This window comes from Salmo salar, chromosome ssa07, assembly GCF_905237065.1.
Source record: "Salmo salar chromosome ssa07, Ssal_v3.1, whole genome shotgun sequence".
Lineage (NCBI taxonomy): Eukaryota > Metazoa > Chordata > Actinopteri > Salmoniformes > Salmonidae > Salmo > Salmo salar.
Genome location: NC_059448.1, coordinates 65652124 through 65674716, shown reverse-complemented (window position 1 = coordinate 65674716; position 22593 = coordinate 65652124). Strand labels below are relative to the sequence as shown.

Genomic DNA, 22593 nt, shown 5'->3' with positions numbered 1-22593 from the left:
GAAGAAGAGAAAGCGAGTACAGTAACAAAGTCCCTACTGTAACACACTGGCTCTGCCAATACCCTCTACTGAGGAGGACCACAGGTTAGAGGTCAGGACCTGTCTATAGTGGCTCTAACAAAGATCGTGGATAAATGAAGATCGCTTATTCCGGCCGTTTACCATTGAAAGAAAATATATATCTCCCATAGACACCAACGCGATAGCAGTTGGGTCTGGTCTACTAAGTTGACTTCAATTGAACCAGAAAAAAAACAGAGAGTGGGGTGTCTCACTTCCTTTTCCCATCTCTGGCTCTAACACACTTAAGGTCAAGAGGTTAGAGGTCAAGGGCTGCAGGGGGCTCTTGCTGATATGACCAGTTCAGACAGAGGTCAGGGATTAGTAGTATCTGGCTGCAGGGGGCTCTTGCTGATATGACCAGTTCAGACAGAGGTCAGGGGTTAGTAGTACCTGGCTGCAGGGGGCTCTTGCTGATATGACCAGTTCAGACAGAGGTCAGGGGTTAGTAGCACCTGGCTGCAGGGGGCTCTTGCTGATATGACCAGTTCAGACAGAGGTCAGGGGTTAGTAGTACCTGGCTGCAGGGGGCTCTTGCTGATATGACCAGTTCAGACAGAGGTCAGGGGTTAGTAGTATCTGGCTGCAGGGGGCTCTTGCTGATATGACCAGTTCAGACAGAGGTCAGGGGTTAGTAGCACCTGGCTGCAGGGGGCTCTTGCTGATATGACCAGTTCAGACAGAGGTCAGGGGTTAGTAGTACCTGGCTGCAGGGGGGCTCTTGCTGCCCTGGGAGGAGCTACAGCGGCTGGACTTGCTGCTCTTGCTTTTGGTGGGTCGTCTCCTGCGACCGGCCAGGGCTACAGCTGGAGGGACCACCACGGCTGGAGGCACCTTGCCCAGCCTGGCGAACAGGGAGTCAATCTCATCCTTCTGCTTGGTGTGCAGGGCCTGGATCTCCTTCATGTGCCTGGAGAGGAGAGGAGATGAGAGGGAGCTGAATAGACAGCATATCAACCAAAAATATTCCCCAAATCCAATCAGTCTAATATCACAGGAACATTTCAGGTGAAGATAGACATCTGGGGGTTTTAGGAATGGAAACATATGCACTTAAATGTGACAATTCAAGAAGGGATTTTTTTGGAACAGCAAACAGGAACATGTCAGTCGAGCAGAAGAGAGGAGAGAGAAACAGGGTAAACCTACTAAAGCAGAAGAGAGAGAAACAGGGTAAACCTACTAAAGCAGAAGAGAGAGAAACAGGGTAAACCTACTAAAGCAGAAGAGAGAGAAACAGGGTAAACCTACTAAAGCAGAAGAGAGAGAAACAGGGTAAACCTACTAAAGCAGAAGAGAGGAGAGAGAAACAGGGTAAACCTACTAAAGCAGAAGAGAGAGAAACAGGGTAAACCTACTAAAGCAGAAGAGAGGAGAGAGAAACAGGGTAAACCTACTAAAGCAGAAGAGAGAGAAACAGGGGTAAACCTACTAAAGCAGAAGAGAGGAGAGAGAAACAGGGTAAACCTACTAAAGCAGAAGAGAAGAGAGAGAAACAGGGTAAAACCTACTAAAGCAGAAGAGAGGAGAGAGAAACAGGGTAAACCTACTAAAGCAGAAGAGAGAGAAACAGGGTAAACCTACTAAAGCAGAGGAGAGGAGAGAGAAACAGGGTAAACCTACTAAAGCAGAGGAGAGGAGAGAGAAACAGGGTAAACCTACTAAAGCAGAAGAGAGGAGAGAGAAACAGGGTAAACCTACTAAAGCAGAGGAGAGGAGAGAGAAACAGGGTAAACCTACTAAAGCAGAAGAGAGGAGAGAGAAACAGGGTTAACCTACTAAAGCAGAAGAGAGAGAAACAGGGTAAACCTACTAAAGCAGAAGAGAGGAGAGAGAAACAGGGTAAACCTACTAAAGCAGAAGAGAGAGAAACAGGGTAAACCTACTAAAGCAGAAGAGAGAGAAACAGGGTAAACCTACTAAAGCAGAAGAGAGAGAAACAGGGTAAACCTACTAAAGCAGAAGAGAGAGAAACAGGGTAAACCTACTAAAGCAGAAGAGAGGAGAGAGAAACAGGGTAAACCTACTAAAGCAGAAGAGAGGAGAGAGAAACAGGGTAAACCTACTAAAGCAGAAGAGAAGAGAGAGAAACAGGGTAAACCTACTAAAGCAGAAGAGAGGAGAGAGAAACAGGGTAAACCTACTAAAGCAGAAGAGAGAGAAACAGGGTAAACCTACTAAAGCGGAGAAGAGAGAGAAACAGGGTAAACCTACTAAAGCAGAAGAGAGAGAAACAGGGTAAACCTACTAAAGCAGAAGAGAGAGAAACAGGGTAAACCTACTAAAGCAGAAGAGAGAGAAACAGGGTAAACCTACTAAAGCAGAAGAGAGAGAAACAGGGTAAACCTACTAAAGCAGAAGAGAGAGAAACAGGGTAAACCTACTAAAGCAGAAGAGAGAGAAACAGGGTAAACCTACTAAAGCAGAAGAGAGAAACAGGGTAAACCTACTAAAGCAGAAGAGAGAGAAACAGGGTAAACCTACTAAAGCAGAAGAGAGAGAAACAGGGTAAACCTACTAAAGCAGAAGAGAGAGAAACAGGGTAAACCTACTAAAGCAGAAGAGAGGAGAGAGAAACAGGGTAAACCTACTAAAGCAGAAGAGAGAGAAACAGGGTAAACCTACTAAAGCAGAAGAGAGAGAAACAGGGTAAACCTACTAAAGCAGAAGAGAGAGAAACAGGGTAAACCTACTAAAGCAGAGAGAGAGAAACAGGGTAAAACCTACTAAAGCAGAAGAGAGAGAAACAGGGTAAACCTACTAAAGCAGAAGAGAGAGAAACAGGGTAAACCTACTAAAGCAGAAGAGAGAGAAACAGGGTAAACCTACTAAAGCAGAAGAGAGAGAAACAGGGTTAACCTACTAAAGCAGAAGAGAGAGAAACAGGGTAAACCTACTAAAGCAGAGGAGAGAGAAACAGGGTTAACCTACTAAAACAGAAGAGAGGAGAGAGAAACAGGGTAAACCTACTAAAGCAGAAGAGAGAAACAGGGTAAACCTACTAAAGCAGAAGAGAGGAGAGAGAAACAGGGTAAACCTACTAAAGCAGAAGAGAGAGAAACAGGGTAAACCTACTAAAGCAGAAGAGAGAGAAACAGGGTAAACCTACTAAAGCAGAAGAGAGAGAAACAGGGTAAACCTACTAAAGCAGAAGAGAGAGAAACAGGGTTAACCTACTAAAGCAGAAGAGAGAGAAACAGGGTAAACCTACTAAAGCAGAAGAGAGGAGAGAGAAACAGGGTAAACCTACTAAAGCAGAAGAGAGAGAAACAGGGTAAACCTACTAAAGCAGAAGAGAGAGAAACAGGGTAAACCTACTAAAGCAGAAGAGAGGAGAGAGAAACAGGGTAAACCTACTAAAGCAGAAGAGAGAGAAACAGGGTAAACCTACTAAAGCAGAAGAGAGGAGAGAGAAACAGGGTTAACCTACTAAAGCAGAAGAGAGGAGAGAGAAACAGGGTAAACCTACTAAAGCAGAAGAGAGGAGAGAGAAACAGGGTAAACCTACTAAAGCAGAAGAGAGGAGAGAGAAACAGGGTAAACCTACTAAAGCAGAAGAGAGAGAAACAGGGTAAACCTACTAAAGCAGAAGAGAGGAGAGAGAAACAGGGTAAACCTACTAAAGCAGAAGAGAGGAGAGAGAAACAGGGTAAACCTACTAAAGCAGAAGAGAGGAGAGAGAAACAGGGTAAACCTACTAAAGCAAGAAGAGAGAGAAACAGGGTAAACCTACTAAAGCAGAGGAGAGAGAGAAACAGGGTAAACCTACTAAAGCAGAAGAGAGAGAGAGAAACAGGGTAAACCTACTAAAGCAGAAGAGAGAGAAACAGGGTAAACCTACTAAAGCAGAAGAGAGAGAAACAGGGTAAACCTACTAAAGCAGAAGAGAGGAGAGAGAAACAGGGTAAACCTACTAAAGCAGAAGAGAGAGAAACAGGGTAAACCTACTAAAGCAGAAGAGAGGAGAGAGAAACAGGGTAAACCTACTAAAGCAGAAGAGAGAGAAACAGGGTAAACCTACTAAAGCAGAAGAGAGAGAAACAGGGTAAACCTACTAAAGCAGAAGAGAGAGAAACAGGGTAAACCTACTAAAGCAGAAGAGAGAGAAACAGGGTAAACCTACTAAAGCAGAAGAGAGAGAAACAGGGTAAACCTACTAAAGCAGAAGAGAGAGAAACAGGGTAAACCTACTAAAGCAGAAGAGAGGAGAGAGAAACAGGGTAAACCTACTAAAGCAGAGGAGAGAGAAACAGGGTAAACCTACTAAAGCAGAAGAGAGGAGAGAGAAACAGGGTAAACCTACTTTTCCCGTAACCGGTTGACCTCCCTCTTCAAGTCCTCGTCCTCAAACTCAGAGTCGTTATCAGAGCTCATGTAGGAGTTGTTGAGGCTGGGCAGGGAGCTCTGTTTGTCCTCTGGGCTGAAGAGCATGGTGGCCGAGCCAGGATCAGTACTAGGCCCGTTAGCCTGGGAAGCGGGTGGCTGCTCGAACACAGCCTCGGCTGCCTCATCCTGGGCTCGGCTCACTGAGAAGCGGCCCACCCTGGCATCCGGTGCGTTGGTGGTGACCTGGAAGCGGCCAACGGTGGTGGGCTGAGGGGAGGCGGTCCGGTGGGGGAGGGAGGGCAGGCCGTCCACAACATCTCCCCCACCAGTCTTACCGCCACGCAGAGGGGAGGAGATATTGTGCAGTGTGTTCTCCGGGCTGGAGAGAGAGGAGGAGGAAGAGGAGGTGGAGGAGGATTTTGTGGGGCTCCCTCCCTCGATTTTGTGGGGACCCTGGTCTGCAGCCACAGAGACCTTGGGAGGGGGACAAGTGATAGAGATTATGAAAAGACAGAATTTAAAAAGGCCCAGATCAGCCATAAGGACCATCACTACAATCATAGAAAACTATTCTGAAGAGAGATGGATGAAGAAATAGAGAGACTGCAGACTATGACCACCATGCAGACAGCGCTGGAATATTCCAAATCAGGTAAATAGAGCTGGAAAAGGTACAGGTAGAATTCCATACCTGGAATCGTCCCAGTTGGAATCCTCCAGCAATAGGCGTCGTGATTGGTTCCCCTTCCAGCGAGAAAGGCACTGAAACGACCAATGAGACATCATCACGTTACAATGCAACAGTCGGCAAAACATCCTAAAAGAAAAGGAGACACACTAACAGGTAGTACGACCATTTCAAAATGGAGTAAGGATAGATGTTGAAGTACACACCTGGCTGGCCACCTGCAGGCATCCCAGTGAGGGAGGACTATGGTACAGGGGGGAGAACACAGTGTGACTGTCCTGTCTAGAGTCACACCAACAAACATTCCACATACCACCACATGAGCTGTACAGGAGCATGACAGTGATAGCAGTATTAGACAGAGCAGAATAATAACAATAACGACTACAAAACACAGATTAGAAGAAATAGTATTCATTTACTTTTTCAAGGTCAAAAACGTAAAAGTTAATCTGACATTTCAACAACTAATAAATACATTGTAATTCCTCCAGGCCTGAAGGGGCATGTGTGTGTGTGGTTATGGTACCTGTGTGGTGACACAGCTGACAGAGACAGTCTCTGGGCTCAGGGCCCTCCTCAGCTGGGCATCCAGGTCTTCCAGAGGCTGCTGGGACTAGTGGGCAACAACAAGCCGTTTATAGATGTTAGTCAAACAGACAGCAACACATCCTAACACGGTAACACACTCAGAACACATCAAACTAATTGGTCACTAGACATGAATTAGTGTTGAATTTCATCTGGCAAATTGTTATGATTTCTGTGAATCACAGCAAAAGTGTATCTTACATTTGAAAGACAGAAAGATTTAGGTAAAATCCTTGACTGGGTTTTATTTAGTCAAAAACTGGCTTCCAGGTGAAGTTCAAAATCAATATATTAAAGGGACATTTCCTTTCTCAACTTCATATTCCTCATCTCCAGCACCACCCCAACATGGCACATTTCTGGAGTCAGAAAGATCGTTTCCAGTTACATCAACCAATTAGTACACACAATTAATTGGCAATACTTCCTCATAATTGGTTAAAAATCACAGGATGCACACCAATGATGTCACTGGAAACATTTATCTTCCTACAAAAAATAGAAACGTGACATTTTTACATATGTTGATGTTGGGGTGGTGCTGGAGATGATGAATATAAAGCTGAAAATGTTACAAATATCCCTTTAAAGAATTTCACATCAGAATCATTAGAGCCACAGGAGGCAGATGCAGTCGCTTTCTCAAGATCAAATCACCCAGACCAGAGCAGAGAGCTTTGAACGGAAAATTACACATCATCCTTACAGATGAAAGAAAATAATGAACCCTCTTCCTTACAAAGAACAATGCTCTGGTTTGCTTGGTTTGTTCTATTTTTAGATGTGAACGTTCACGCTGTGGACAACACTGTCTGACTGGCTATAAAGTAAACTGTAATCTCCACTAGCCTGGGGAGCCTGTCTTCTCGTCTTTCCTATTTATTCCCTAGTTGATTTAGTTTATGAAAGAATGCGCTGTGGGAGAGAAACACTCTGTCTGGATGGAATACTTTGCTTGGCAAGTCTTCTCTTTCTTCGTGGAAGAAAACTATTAAAATATTGTGCTGACAAAAACCACTATGACAAATGAAGATGAGTGATGTTGATCCACCCCAGCCTCCCTAACGGGTCTGTCTGGAGAAAGACAGAGGGAGAGAGGGAAGAGAGAGGGAAGAGAGAGAGAGAGGAAGCAGAAAGACAGAGGGAGGAGAGAGAGAGAGAGAGAGAGAGGAAGCAGAAAGACAGAGGGAGGAGAGAGAGAGAGAGAGAGGAAGCAGAAAGACAGAGGGAGGAGAGAGAGAGAGAGAGAGGAAGCAGAAAGACAGAGGGAGGAGAGAGAGAGAGGAAGCAGAAAGACAGAGGGAGGAGAGAGAGAGAGGAAGCAGAAAGACAGAGGGAGGAGAGAGAGAGAGGAAGCAGAAAGACAGAGGGAGGAGAGAGAGAGAGGAAGCAGAAAGACAGAGGGAGGAGAGAGAGAGAGAGAGAGAAAGCAGAAAGACAGAGGGAGGAGAGAGAGAGAGAGAGAGAGAAAGCAGAAAGACAGAGGGAGGAGAGAGAGAGAGAGAAAGCAGAAAGACAGAGGGAGGAGAGAGAGAGAGAGAAAGCAGAAAGACAGAGGGAGGAGAGAGAGGAATGAGAAAGACAGGGAGAGAGAGGAAGGAGAAAGAGAGGGGGGGTGAGAGAGAGTCAAAGAAAGAATGGGATAGAGGTGCAGGAGAAAGAGAGAGACAAGAGACACATACTTCGACAGAGCGAGAGAGAGAATCAGATAAAACAGAGGAGAATAATGAGTCACAGGTCATCATGCTGCTCCTCCAACACAGAGATGTCTTCTTCAGACACTGAACAGATTGAGCCTGATCTGATCTTCATGCTTCGCTACTTTTTACACAGAAGACAAATACAGATGGGAGGAGGGAGATGAAGGGATGAAAGAGAGAGAGAGAAGTACAGATGGATGGAGGGATCTTAACATCACTTAGGGGAGAAAGAGAGAGACGGGGGGTGCAGATAGAGGGATGGATGGAGGATCAAAATGGCAGTCAGGAGAAAGAGGGAAAGGCACCTGAGTTAGACAGGGTCCTGGGAAGGGTGCCATGTGGTCTGAGGGAGGAGGGGGGCCAGCCTGAGCCTGATCTGAGCCCACAGGCAACACCTAATAAACAGAGGGATGAAGAGAGGGATGAAACAGAGAGAAGGCACTTTATCATAGATGAGAGATAGGAAAACATAATGCACTGCAGCCACATGCAGCTGGAAGGCCAGGGGATTCTACCTGCAGCTCTAACACTGACTGGGACTATGGACATTAGACAATAAACAAAGACTGTAGTGTTACTTAAACAATAAGGTCCGAGGAGGTGTGGTATATGGCCAATATACCAAGCCTAAGGACTATTCTTAAGCATGACACAATGTGGAGTGCCTGGATACAGCCGTTAGCCGTGGTATATTGGCTATATAGCACCTTTGGGCTCCTGAGTGGTGCAGCGGTTTAAGGCACTGCCTCTCAGTGCTTGAGGCGTCACTACAGACACCCTGGTTCGATTCCAGGCTGTACCACAACTGGTCGTGATTGGGAGTCTCATAGGGTGGTGCACAATTGGCCCAGCGTGGTCCGGGTCTGGCCGGTGTAGGCCGTCATTGTAAATAAGAATGAAAAGGTTCAATAAATACTACTATACCACGAACCTCCGGGTGCCTAACTGCTATTATAAACTGGGTGGGTCGAGCCCTGAATGCTGATTGGCTGACTGCCATGGTATATCAGACTGTATACCACGGGTATGACAAAACATTTCTTTTCACTCCTCTAATTCTGTTGGTAAGTGGTTTATAATAGCAATAAGGCACCCCGGGGGTTATGACGGCTAAGGGCTGTGTCCAGCTACTGTGAGTGGCGCTGTGCCTAAGAACAGCCCTTAGCTGTGGTATATTTATTGGCCATATACCACACCCCCTCGTGCCTTATTGCTATTATAAACTGGTTACCAACATAAATATAACAGTAAACAAGTAGTATTGCGTCATACCTGTGGTACTGTACATTGTCTGGTATACCACAACTTTAGGCCAATCAGCATCCAGGAGCCAAATTACCCGGTTCATAATATGGCTTCTCGATTTTTTGTTGTTGTACCTTTATTTAACTAGGCAAGTCAGTTAAGAGCAAATTCTTATTTACAATGACTGCCTACACCGGTCAAACCCGCTGTGCACCGCCCTATGGGAGTCCGGTCGTGATACAGCCTGGATTCTAACCAGGGTGTCTGTAGTGACGCCTCAGGCACTGAGATGCAGTGACTTAGACCGCTGCATCACTCAGGAACCCCAGGCCAGACATCTACCAGTACTCAAGGTCAGACATCTACCAGTACTCAAGGTCAGACATCTACCAGTACTCAAGGTCAGACATCTACCAGTACTCAAGGTCAGACATCTACCATTACTCAAGGTCAGACATCTACTTGCAAAGTAGATAAAATGCCAGATGCGGTAGTCGTGTATTACTTTGTAGTATCCATTAACATATCCCATCTAGAAGCCATTAATTATTAACATATCCCATCTAGAAGCTGTTAACCATTAACATATCCCATCTAGAAGCCATTAATTATTAACATATCCCATCTAGAAGCTGTTAACCATTAACATATCCCATCTAGAAGCCATTAACTATTAACATATCCCATCTAGAAGCTGTTAACTATTAACATATCCCATCTAGAAGCTGTTAACCATTAACTTATCCCATCTAGAAGCTGTTAACCATTAACTTATCCCATCTAGAAGCCATTAACTATTAACATATCCCATCTAGAAGCTGTTAACCATTAACATATCCCATCTAGAAGCTGTTAACCATTAACATATCTCATCTAGAAGCTGTTAACCATTAACATATCCCATCTAGAAGCTGTTAACCATTAACATATCTCATCTAGAAGCTGTTAACCATTAACATATCTCATCTAGAAGCTGTTAACCATTAACATATCCCATCTAGAAGCTGTTAACTATTAACATATCTCATCTAGAAGCTGTTAACCATTAACATATCTCATCTAGAAGCTGTTAACTATTAACATATCTCATCTAGAAGCTGTTAACCATTAACATATCTCATCTAGAAGCTGTTAACCATTAACATATCCCATCTAGAAGCAGTGTTTGACACCATAACTACAGTGGAGGGTTTTATCAACTATATGGTGTGCTACCTGATATCTAGGGGGGATGGACACAGCGTAGAATAGAGTTGTTGGCATGCAACAAAAAGCACAGCAAATGTTCATTCAACAAAATGTTAGGAGACAAAAGCAGTTGATCAAGGAGGTTAACAGGCTGTTAAAGGTGGAGTTGGCACAATCACATGTCAATCATTTGATTTGATTTATTTAACCTTTATTTAACTAGGCAATAACTGTGTATGTCAACTATGTAATAATGATGTATAATTCTCCAAAAGATTACAAATACAAAATTACACAAACTTACCTTACAGAGAGGTGTCATAAAAATCTTAAATGGTTGTTAACATACTGTATGTGTTATAAACAGTGCTCTTCAAGCCACATCTAATAAGCTAGCCTCCACATCCATGCTGACTGACTCACCGGTAACCTAGACAGAGGTGCTTTGGCGGGGGTAGTCTGGGTGTAGGTGGAAGGGGTCCCAGCCTGTCCCGGGGTGGTGAGGGGGGTCCCAGAGACATGCCCTGGTCCTGAGGAGGCCAGGGGGAGGCTGGAGGGGGGCAGGGGGGTGCCTGTGGAGCTGGGGGTGGATGAGGGGCCGGTTGGGGAAGAGGTTCCCGGGACACCAGTGCCTCCGGCTGGGTCGACAGAGCCATCGGCCTGGGTGGTTCCACCGCCACCCAAGTCCATGAAGAGGGAGCGAAGCTTCTTATCCAGCGTGTGGATGTCATCAATGCCCAGGGCCGCCTCACACTCCCCACACTGGGCGTGGGTCTGGTTGGGCATTGTAGCGGGCTGGGGATGGGTGTGCACCAGGGTGGGCTGGACCACGGGGATGGTGGTGGTGACGGGCTGTAAGGTAGGGACCGTGGCCCCTGGGGCTAGAGAAGCTACAGGCGAGGAGGAAGAAGGGAGCTCTGCACTGGGGTTAGCAACGGAGGGGGCTAGCAGGGGGCCTTGGATAGCTGTGGTGGGGACTACGGTAGCGGTGAGCTGGGGGATAGCAGTGGAAGGGACAGGGAGCTGCTCTGAGCTTCCTCCACCTCCGCTACCACTGCTACAGCTGCTGACCAGGGGGGCCGTGGCGGAATGACAAAGGACTGTCGTGGGTATGGAGGTGGTGGGACCACCAGGGATGGAGCCTGGGCCAGAGGTCTGGGGGAAGGAGGCTGAGGTGGGGAGGGTGGGAAGGACAGCAGGGGCTGGGGGAGACACAGAGGTGGCTGGGGCAGGGATTGGGGCTGTAACACTAGGTACGGAGGAGACCACGGGTTGGGTCACCGGCAGGGTGAGAGGGGCCTGGGAAAGGAGAGGCTGGGTAGCAACAGACTGGAGCTGGGTGGGGATGGGGGCGGTGGCCTGGTGGATGGTTGCAGGTGGAGAGGTGGAGGTGGAGGCTGGAGGGGAGATGGAGACTGAGGGGGGAGGGGAGGTCACAGAGGCCTCAGACGGAAGCTGAGCATGGGGGAGATGAGCAGAGGCTATAGGAGCAGTGGAGAAGACTGGGATGGTGGTGGCTGCAGCAGGGACCAGGACAGCCAGGGAGGCTATGTGGATGGAGGGAGGAGCGGTGCTGGGTCCTGGGTCGTACTGGCCCTGATTCTGTCTCATCTCTGAAAAGGCCTGCTGCAGGCTGACCGCTGAGGCCGACTGGGACAGACCCTGACCTGCAGCTCCAGCACGGGCGGCTGGGGAGAGAGAAAATGAGGGAGAGATGGGCAAGGAAACAGAGTGATAGAAAGAGATGTCAACACCAAACCCCATCACTAAGTAAAACAGTGATGTTAGCCATCACCTTTAAATCAGGCCATACACCACAGATGGGACACTGTAACTGAACTACTGTTACATAGCAACTAGACATTCATAAACATGTGATGTTTTTATTATTAACTTTACAATACATCAACATTTAGTCAGTCACAAGATCAGATGATCCCGGTTTTCAGAAACATGAAAATGTTATTACATTTGGATGCTGAATGCATTAACTTGTTGACTAATAAGATAACTTATTGGTAGGCTGTCACTGTGCGTGTGTGTGCATTCGTGTGTGTGTGTGTGTGTGTGTGTGTGTGTGCGCATGCTAAACTCACCATTAAAGGACTGTGAATCTTGTCTCAGTAGGGCAGAGCCTGTAGCCGCTGAGTCAGCAAAGAACTGGTCCTTGAGTCTGGACTCAGGCACGGGGCTGACTATAAACCTCCTGCCTGCAGAGTGGACCACCTGGGCTGCACAGGAAGGGATACCTGGAGATAGACAGAAATGGTAGGGTCACACATAGGGTTAATGCAAAATTGGTGCCTCTATTGAATTCAATACATTTGCATTTCTCAGCAAGGGAAAGTTCTATAATTCATGGTACAACAAATTGGACTACAGATGGAAAAATCTCATGCAAAACATGTCTGTCATTTTTTTGTAGGGCACCAATTCCCTGTGTGGACATTGTGTTGGTTGTTTTACCTGGCAACGGGTCAGATGTAGCAGGGATCTGTTGCAGCTGGAGGTCACTAACTATCTGGGAAACAATCTGTGACACAAGATGCAGTCAGAGTCTGATACAGTACAACACCCTATTACAATGATCCATGATGAAGTTACTTAAGCCAATGTACCTGGTATAGAAGGGATAACAATGATGCTCTTTCACAGCAACAACATGGAGGGAAAATGAATGGAGATGTCAGTCTACCTGGGTGTTTCCATCTTTCTCCAGACCCTTCTCGTCCGCCATCTCGATGACCTCACGGACCTGCTCGATGAACGACTCCCTCTCGCTCTCCAGTATAAAAAGACTGGTGACCTGTAGTCACACACCAGGAAAGAACAGCCCTCTCAATCACAGTCCTCATTCTTCTCAGCATCTGATGGTTGGATTGATTCATCATTTCAGAATGGATTAATCAAAGTCAAAACACCCGGAAAATCTGGTGAAATAAAGCCTTTTCATTACTATCAGATAAACTCTCTGGACATGCCTGAGACAAATACCATCAGGGAACATCACAACAAGGTTGGGATTCTGGGCTACTGCAATCAAAGAGGGGAGATGGCTCAATAATGAGAGAGAGATAGAGGTGGGAGGGAGGGAGACCGCGAGAGAGAGAGAGAGAAAAGAGGAGGGAGGGAGTGTGCTCGTAATCTTTTCTGTAGTTACCATAATCTGTGCTATTTCCTCTGGGTTATCTCCGTCCAGATCAAACTTAAAAGTCACCATCTTTCTGTTGTGCGTTTCCAACTGGCACTCAGCTACCCTGTCACCCATGTTGGATATCTGGAACAAACAAAGGAACAGAGGCCAGAATAAGATGTGGATGAAATGAAAAGATGAAAGAGAGCAGCTCTTCAGATTCATCGACAGAAATCCCACAGCCTGTTTGAATGGCTCTGTGTCGGTCTGTCTAATCAGTAGGGCCTAAACGATGCTGTGTCAGGGAACTCAAACAGTCTGTCTAATCAGTAGGGCCTAAACGATGCTGTGTCAGGGAACTCAAACAGTCTGTCTAATCAGTAGGGCCTAAACGATGCTGTGTCAGGGAACTCAAACAGTCTGTCTAATCAGTAGGGCCTAAACGATGCTGTGTCAGGGAACTCAAACAGTCTGTCTAATCAGTAGGGCCTAAACGATGCTGTGTCAGGGAACTCAAACAGGCAGGTATCAGTACAGGGAGTTACACACCAGAGACAGACATTCATCACATGCTGTATGCTCCAATTAGAGAACACTTTCCAAGAAAATAAAGCTTATTGAACTGAATGAAAAACAATCTCAGCTGGTGGGAGACAAGAGCACCGAGCAATTAAAAGGTTATGTAAATCAAAGTTTATAATAGGTAGGCCTATAATATATAAACAAAAATAACAGGCTTATTACAGGTGCTAAACACACGAATGAAAAATAATGTTTCATGTAGTATATATCGGTCATTTCCCCTGGGCTGACTCTTACATTTAGTACATTCAACTTTGCTTTGCCAATCTTGTCGGTGCGAGAGCGACTCCGTATGGAGCGCCGCTGGTGTCGCTTGATGGAGCGCCCCTCTTGTCTGCCTCCATCATTTCCATCGCTCAGACCGGACGCCACGTCAGAGTGACCGCTGAGTGGGACACAAACACCGTTAAAATTCATGATCTGAAGAATGAGAGCGAGACCATATGCCCAACAACCATGACTAATTATAAAATTAGAGATATCTTTCCCATCTCTTCTAAATCTCGATTTGTATATCTTTACCATCAGTTAAACATGTATCTTACCTCTCCATGGACAAGGGCACTTGTGGTGGTTGTAACTGTGACTGTTCCAATGACAAAGGCTGAGGAGCAGTCTGAGAGGGCTGGAACACACAGTACAGGAGAACAAAGGGTCAGAGAACTGTGTGAAACATGTTTTACAATAAAGAGAGTGCAAAGTAGTGTGGTCTTTGGAGATGAAAGGCTTCAGAAGGTATTGAGGTTAAAAAGAGAGGCAGAATATCAGACTTAAAAGCATGTGAGAGCAGCAGTATAAAGAAATATGAGTCGGCTCCCTTGTAGGTGTGAAAGTACTAACCCCACCATAACAAAATGTTTGACAGCATCTATGTCCAGAATGTTTCATCCACATCTAGCTACTTGTAACCATAAAATATATGACTAGACACATCCACAACGTCACACAACCAACTCAGGACTCATTTAAATACCAAACATACAGTCAAGGAAACACGCAAACCAGCTATGGTCAAAGAACTACTCTCCATCATCCATACGACCAGGCAGGGGGGACATGACGAAGGGGATTTGGCTGACCACAGGTACCTGGGGCTGGGCATCTCCTGGCGGCTCTGGGGAGGTGCTGGCTACGCTGATGACGGGCACCACAACGACCAGCGGCTGAGTAGGCATCATTTGGGGCGGCATAGGGGAGGCCGGTGGCGCCGGCGGTGGATGAGTCACCAGAGTGGGTACAGATACAGAACCAGGTAGAGGATGAGCCCCAGGAGGCAGAGGTAAGGCTGCAGCTGCTATAGGGCTCTGTGGGGACACCAGGGCCCCTTGGGCTGCAGCTGCAGTAACCGGGACCGAGGGCTGATTGAAGGCCATCTGTGCCACAGAGACAAGCCCCACTGAGGAGGGAGGTGGAGCCATACTGCAAGGCTGGGGGCGGGAGGAGGAGAGCAAGGGCGGGTCAGGTCAGGTTAGGACTGGCTAGGGTAACGAAGGGTCATGGGAACTAGGTTGGAGTGGGCGGATTATGGATGATAGAAATAGTAAGTCTACTTCTATGGGATGGATATTATGTTGGTGGTTGACTAAAGGGTGACTGAAGGAACAAAACTCAAGGGGATAAGAGTGTGTATGGTGGGTGTGACAGAATTGAACACTGTGTATACAACCACTAAACAAACAAAGTCAACACACAAAGCCACGCACCACAACAACATGCGACCAAACACCATGTTTCTCACAAATGGCATGAAACTGGATGTCATATGTCAAACCGAAGGTTCAACTGGTTCAACTGCACTGTGAGAACAAAGCAGTGTTAAGGTGTGGACAGGACACCTTATGAGGCCCTCTCCACTCAGTGGTACAACACGCCTGCGGTGACATCATGCTGTTGGTCACTAACGGACTCTAATGGAACAGCCATGGTCATCCATTAGACCTCAATTCACATTTATCAACAAACACAGACGACACTGAAGGACAGATACTTTTCTACTGGGGCCCAAACAACAACACCACAAGCGATACTGAGTGAGGACAGCTGATACTAATGGAAATGGACACACATATATTCACACACATAAACACGTTCTACCACCCTAGTGGGGACCAGCAAGAGCAAGCTATAACAACAGCAGAGAGTGGTACCTGGACCAGAGCTAGCTATAACAACAGCCCAGTGAGTGGTACCTGGACCAGAGCTAGCTATAACAACAGCCCAGTGAGTGGTACCTGGACCAGAGCTAGCTATAATAACAGCATAGTGAGTGGTACCTGGACCAGAGCTAGCTATAACAACAGCACAGTGAGTGGTACCTGGACCAGAGCTAGCTATAACAACAGCCCAGTGAGTGGTACCTGGACCAGAGTTAGCTATAACAACAGCCCAGTGAGTGGTACCTGGACCAGAGCTAGCTATAACAACAGCCCAGTGAGTGGTACCTGGACCAGAGCTAGCTATAACAGCAGCATAGTGAGTGGTACCTGGACCAGAGCTAGCTATAACAACAGCCCAGTGAGTGGTACCTGGACCAGAGCTAGCTATAACAACAGCCCAGTGAGTGGTACCTGGACCAGAGCTAGCTATAACAACAGCACAGTGAGTGGTACCTGGACCAGAGCTAGCTATAACAACAGCCCAGTGAGTGGTACCTGGACCAGAGCTAGCTATAACAACAGCCCAGTGAGTGGTACCTGGACCAGAGCTAGCTATAACAACAGCCCAGTGAGTGGTACCTGGACCAGAGCTAGCTATAATAACAGCATAGTGAGTGGTACCTGGACCAGAGCTAGCTATAATAACAGCACAGTGAGTGGTACCTGGACCAGAGCTAGCTATAACAACAGCCCAGTGAGTGGTACCTGGACCAGAGCTAGCTATAACAACAGCCCAGTGAGTGGTACCTGGACCAGAGCTAGCTATAACAACAGCACAGTGAGTGGTACCTGGACCAGAGCTAGCTATAATAACAGCATAGTGAGTGGTACCTGGACCAGAGCTAGCTATAACAACAGCACAGTGAGTGGTACCTGGACCAGAGCTAGCTATAACAACAGCCCAGTGAGTGGTACCTGGACCAGAGTTAGCTATAACAACAGCCCAGAGAGTGGTACCTGGACCAGAGCTAGCTATAACAACAGCCCAGTGAGTGGTACATGGACCAGAGCTAGCTATAACAACAGCAGAGAGTGGTACCTGGACCAGAGCTAGCTATAACAACAGCCCAGTGAGTGGTACCTGGACCAGAGCTAGCTATAACAACAGCCCAGTGAGTGGTACCTGGACCAGAGCTAGCTATAACAACAGCATAGTGAGTGGTACCTGGACCAGAGCTAGCTATAACAACAGCACAGTGAGTGGTACCTGGACCAGAGCTAGCTATAACAACAGCCCAGTGAGTGGTACCTGGACCAGAGTTAGCTATAACAACAGCCCAGTGAGTGGTACCTGGACCAGAGCTAGCTATAATAACAGCATAGTGAGTGGTACCTGGACCAGAGCTAGCTATAACAACAGCACAGTGAGTGGTACCTGGACCAGAGCTAGCTATAACAACAGCACAGTGAGTGGTACCTGGACCAGAGCTAGCTATAACAACAGCACAGTGAGTGGTACCTGGACCAGAGCTAGCTATAACAACAGCACAGTGAGTGGTACCTGGACCAGAGCTAGCTATAACAACAGCACAGTGAGTGGTACCTGGACCAGAGCTAGCTATAACAACAGCCCAGTGAGTGGTACCTGGACCAGAGCTAGCTATAACAACAGCACAGTGAGTGGTACCTGGACCAGAGCTAGCTATAACAACAGCACAGTGAGTGGTACCTGGACCAGAGCTAGCTATAACAACAGCCCAGTGAGTGGTACCTGGACCAGAGCTAGCTATAATAACAGCACAGTGAGTGGTACCTGGACCAGAGCTAGCTATAACAACAGCCCAGTGAGTGGTACCTGGACCAGAGCTAGCTATAACAACAGCACAGTGAGTGGTACCTGGACCAGAGCTAGCTATAACAACAGCCCAGTGAGTGGTACCTGGACCAGAGCTAGCTATAATAACAGCATAGTGAGTGGTACCTGGACCAGAGCTAGCTATAACAACAGCCCAGTGAGTGGTACCTGGACCAGAGCTAGCTATAATAACAGCACAGTGAGTGGTACCTGGACCAGAGCTAGCTATAACAACAGCATAGTGAGTGGTACCTGGACCAGAGCTAGCTATAACAACAGCACAGTGAGTGGTACCTGGACCAGAGCTAGCTATAACAACAGCCCAGTGAGTGGTACCTGGACCAGAGCTAGCTATAATAACAGCATAGTGAGTGGTACCTGGACCAGAGCTAGCTGGTGTGCCTGGTAGAGATAGTAGAGCTGTTCTAAGCTGGGTGAAGGGGACATAAGAGAAGCGCCCAGCTCACTAGCACACAGCTGAAGACCACCAACCATGCATACAGACAGACCAGGCAGACCAGACAGACCAGGGAAGACAGGCCAGGGCAGGCAGGTAGGCCAGGCCAGGGCAGGCAGGCCAAGCAGCATGTCATAGAAGTGTAGTGAGTGAATGAAAGAGTGAGAAAGTCAATGGAATAAAAACAGAAAGAAAGCAAGGATGGAAAACTGAAGTGAGAAATGTGAATGTTAAAAAGCATTAACAAGAAACAAAACAGATTATACTCCATAGAAAGAGAATATCAGTATTATTTAAGAGATGGTTGTGTAATACTTACCACAGTGGACATGAGTTAGTCAAAGATGTTGTAGTACTTACTGAATCGGTTTCATAAGGGTTTGGTTTATTTTAACATTGGCTTTTGTGAGTGTTTGGTTTTTTGGCAAAGTTGTTGGACTTTGAAGGCGATGGAAGTTCATGTTTGTACCCCTAATGTAGTAAAGCATCACTATAACTAATACCTCTATTCATATGCCTATGACTGAGAAAAGTAAACTCCTAATCACGTAACCAATGGCCCTGAAGGTTTTCCATCGATTGCTGAATTATTGATGGAGGTTTGGGTTTGTGTTACTGACTTGGATCAGACCAACTCTGACAGCCGGCCTTCAGTGGACCCATCCATGGGTTTAGGTAAACACACTGGCCTTCAGTGGACCCATCCATGGGTTTAGGTAAACACACTGGCTCAGGGGGCTGTGCTAAACTCAGCAAAAAAGAAATGTCCTGTCAACTGAGTTTATTTTCAGAAAACTTAACGTGTAAATATTTGTATGAACATAAAAAGATTCAACAACTGAGACCTAAACTGAACAAGTTCCACAGACTCCTGACTAACAGAAATTGAGTAATGTGTCCCTGAACAAAGGGGGGGTCAAAATGAAAAGTAACAGTCAGTATCTGTTGTGGCCACCAGCTGCATTAAGTACTGCAGTGCATCTCCTCCTCATGGACTGCACCAGATTTGGCAGTTCTTGCTGTGAGATGTTAACCCACTCTTCCACCAAGGCACCTGCAAGTTCCCGGACATTTCTGGGGGGAATGGCCCTAACCCTCACCCTCCGATCCAACAGGTCCCAGACGTGCTCAATGGGCTTGAGATCCACTGACATTCCTGTCTTGCAGGAAATCACAAACAGAACGAGCAGTATGGCTGGTGGCATTGTCATGCTGGAGGGTCATGTCAGGATACCACATGAGGGTGGAGGTCTTCCTTGTAACGCACAGCGTTGAGATTGCCTGCAATGATAACAAGCTCAGTCCGATGATGCTCTGACACACCGCCCCAGACCATGATGGACCCTCCACCTCCAAATCGATCCCGCTCCAGAATACAGGCCTCAGTGTAACGCTCATTCCTTCGACGATAAATGCAAATCCGACCATCACCCCTGGTGAGACAAAACTGCGACTACAACAGGCCTACAAGCCCTCAGTCCAGCCTCTCTCAGCCTAATGCGGACAGTCTGAGCACTGATGGAGGGATTGTGCGTTCCTGGTGTAACTCGGGCAGTTGTTGTTGCCATCCTGTACCTGTCCCGCAGGTGTAATGTTCGGATGTACCGACCCTGTGCAGGTGTTGTTACACATGGTCTGCCACTGCGAGGACGATCAGCTGTCCGTCCTGTCTCCCTGTAGCGCTGTCTTAGGCATCTCACAGTACGGACATTGCAATTTATTTCCCCAGCCACATCTGCAGTCCTCATTCCTCCTTACAGAATGCCTAAGGCACATTCATGCAGATGAGCAGGGACCCTGGGCATCTTTCGTTTGGTGTTTTTCAGAGTCAGTAGAAAGGCCTCTTTAGTGTTCTAAGTTCTTATAACTGTGACCTTAACTGTCTACCGTCTGTAGGCTTTTACAGTCTGTAGGTTCATTAACTGCCTACCGTCTGTAGGTTCATTGAACAAGCATGGGAAACAGTGTTGAAACCCTTTACAATGAAGATCTGTGAAGTTATTTGGATTTTTACAAATTATCTTTGAAAAACAGGGTCCTGAAAAAGGGACGTTTCTTTTTTTTGCTGAGTTTATATGTGGGCTTGTGTAAAATGTGTCTGTATGAATGCATACAGTATCTGACAGAATATGAATACATGAGTCTGTTACCTGTTTGTTTTTGGGGACCCTCACTCTAACTTGATTAAGGTGTGTGTGTGTGTGTGTGTGTGTGTGTGTGTGTGTGTGATATGAAATGTGTGCACAGCGTGTGGTTAAGTGCCAGTATTTGCATGTGCACTCTTTGTGTATGTATGTGTGTGTTGGTCCCTTACCTGTGTGGGCTGTGGTCCAGGGGGTAGCTGGGTCTGAGAGGGGCTCTGTACCACAGTGCTGCCTGCCTGCTGCTGCTGGGGCTGAGAGACCATGGGCTGGGAGGTGGGGGGGAGAGAGGCCTGCAGGGGGGTCTGGAGGAGAGACAGAAACAGTCAACTCATGACTAGACGTACATAGAAAAGTTAAAAGGGACAGTTCACTAAGTTTGTCAGATGTTTTTGACCTCAAAAGTCTAATGTTGAGATGAGTCTATGCCCCACACCAGCCTCAATCCCACGGATGGAAAAGATAAGCACAATAATTTAAAATAAAAATATCTGCAAACTTTGAGTGAACTGTCTCTTTAAGACCATATGCGTACTTGACACATATCAGTAGAGCTTCATAGCAAAAAACACCCCCATTATCTCACTGTAATTAAACAGTTGAACCTATCAATCAAATCTAGTTATGCTACAATTTGATGCTACAATTTGCCTTGGGGGCAAACATTCCCATCGATTCAAAAACATTTCTCTGGCGTTCGGCCATCTTACCTTGTGACTTGATGAAAAGCAATGACACACGTACTGCACAGGCTTAACCTACAGCTCATCTTTTTAACATATTCTATAGGCAAGGGTGAAGGGAAGCCGGAACGGTCCAGTACAGAGTACCGGCAAAAGAAAGTTGGGGTACGCCATACCGTTAAAACGTGAGTCTAACACAACAGTTAAAAAACATAGTGTGATAACCCTACAGTTTTCTTGGAATCTATCCATCATGTCAGTCACATTAGAAATGAGCCGATATCCTCGAACCACTCCACATTTTGGAGTCTAACACTGACATATTAATAAGGCAGAGATGAGTGGCCGAGACCACGACGCGGATGGACAGCAGAGTAAGCATCAAATTCAGGCTACAAGACTTTTGTTGGCCAAATTATGACAATCAATCACCGAATGTCATTCATAACACTTTTCGGTGTCCGGTAAGTCTCTTTGCTTTTATCAAACGGTATGCATGCCGGAATGATCTTAGAGTGGAGTAGCCTGATAGTTAGAAGAGCAACTAAAGTATGGACACTGAATGTAGAATGAAGTGTTCCTCTGAGTAAAATTTCAACCAAATGTTAATTTTGTTTCAGGAAGAGGAGTGATGCTTAGGGAACTGTTGTTTAGCCTAAACGTACAATTTCTTTCAGCGACATAAAAGCTGACAGTATTTCATTTTCAACCACATAAAATACCCATCCAAGACAAACTGAAATACTATCAGAAACATGTTGGATCTTTTTCACAGCTTCTAATTTCTTTAGAAACCGGTCAAACTGATGTCATTTGGAAATCTCCGTTGGTCCCTAAATGTCCTCGCTGCGCGTGAGTAGCGGAAATAAAAGGAACAACTTTACCGATGTCAACTACTGTAGATTGTTGATGATGCATTGATCATTCTATCGCTGTATTGTATTATTCTGGTGAGCGTGGCTTTATTTCATATTCTGGACGAGCATCAAGTAATGACACAAGAGAAGCTGCATGTATCTAATTACAGACACAAGTTGACTAACAAATAACCTACCAAATGTCCGAAATTATAAGCAGAAAATATGTAAATGAGGTCTAACTATTTTTTTCCCCCTGAGTAACATAGCCTAAATTAGCCTTTTCAAGTAACTGTTTGACAATCAGATGAAAACATCATGACTGGCTGTGTTAATGCCACATTAAAAAGGCAGGCTAATACATTTTAAAAGTTAAACGACAAATCAATACTATTAGGCCCATAGAGATGCTATATGTCCTTCTATGATTAGGCCCATAGAGATGCTATATGTCCTTCTATGACTAGTCCCATAGAGATGCTATATGTCCTTCTATGATTAGGCCCATAGAGATGCTATATGTCCTTCTATGACTAGTCCCATAGAGATGCTATATGTCCTTCTATGATTAGTCCCATAGAGATGCTATATGTCCTTCTATGATTAGGCCCATAGAGATGCTATATGTCCTTCTATGATTAGGCCCATAGAGATGCTATATGTCCTTCTATGATTAGGCCCATAGAGATGCTATATGTCCTTCTATGACTAGTCCCATAGAGATGCAATATGTCCTTCTATGATTAGGCCCATAGAGATGCTATATGTCCTTCTATGATTAGGCCCATAGAGATGCTATATGTCCTTCTATGACTAGTCCCATAGAGATGCAATATGTCCTTCTATGATTAGGCCCATAGAGATGCTATATGTCCTTCTATGATTAGTCCCATAGAGATGCTATATGTCCTTCTATGATTAGGCCCATAGAGATGCTATATGTCCTTCTATGATTAGGCCCATAGAGATGCTATATGTCCTTCTATGATTA

At 46.2% G+C, this 22593-nt stretch overlaps 1 protein-coding gene across 1 annotated transcript in view; it reads right to left on the bottom strand.

Annotated features, from left to right (window-relative positions):
• The window catches only part of LOC106591178 (serine/threonine-protein kinase WNK1), a 161058-nt gene that overhangs the window by 18346 nt on the left and 120119 nt on the right, over window positions 1-22593 (bottom strand). The window contains exons 12-26 of the mRNA XM_045722536.1: window positions 20236-20367; window positions 14602-14940; window positions 14059-14138; window positions 13751-13898; window positions 12959-13075; window positions 12494-12604; window positions 12265-12331; window positions 11895-12047; window positions 10222-11486; window positions 7671-7760; window positions 5604-5690; window positions 5281-5317; window positions 5078-5148; window positions 4364-4860; window positions 764-970 (exon numbers count right to left, since the gene is read on the bottom strand). Coding sequence (XP_045578492.1) covers window positions 764-970; window positions 4364-4860; window positions 5078-5148; window positions 5281-5317; window positions 5604-5690; window positions 7671-7760; window positions 10222-11486; window positions 11895-12047; window positions 12265-12331; window positions 12494-12604; window positions 12959-13075; window positions 13751-13898; window positions 14059-14138; window positions 14602-14940; window positions 20236-20367 — 3401 coding nt within the window. The remainder of the gene's footprint in view (window positions 1-763; window positions 971-4363; window positions 4861-5077; window positions 5149-5280; window positions 5318-5603; window positions 5691-7670; window positions 7761-10221; window positions 11487-11894; window positions 12048-12264; window positions 12332-12493; window positions 12605-12958; window positions 13076-13750; window positions 13899-14058; window positions 14139-14601; window positions 14941-20235; window positions 20368-22593) is intronic.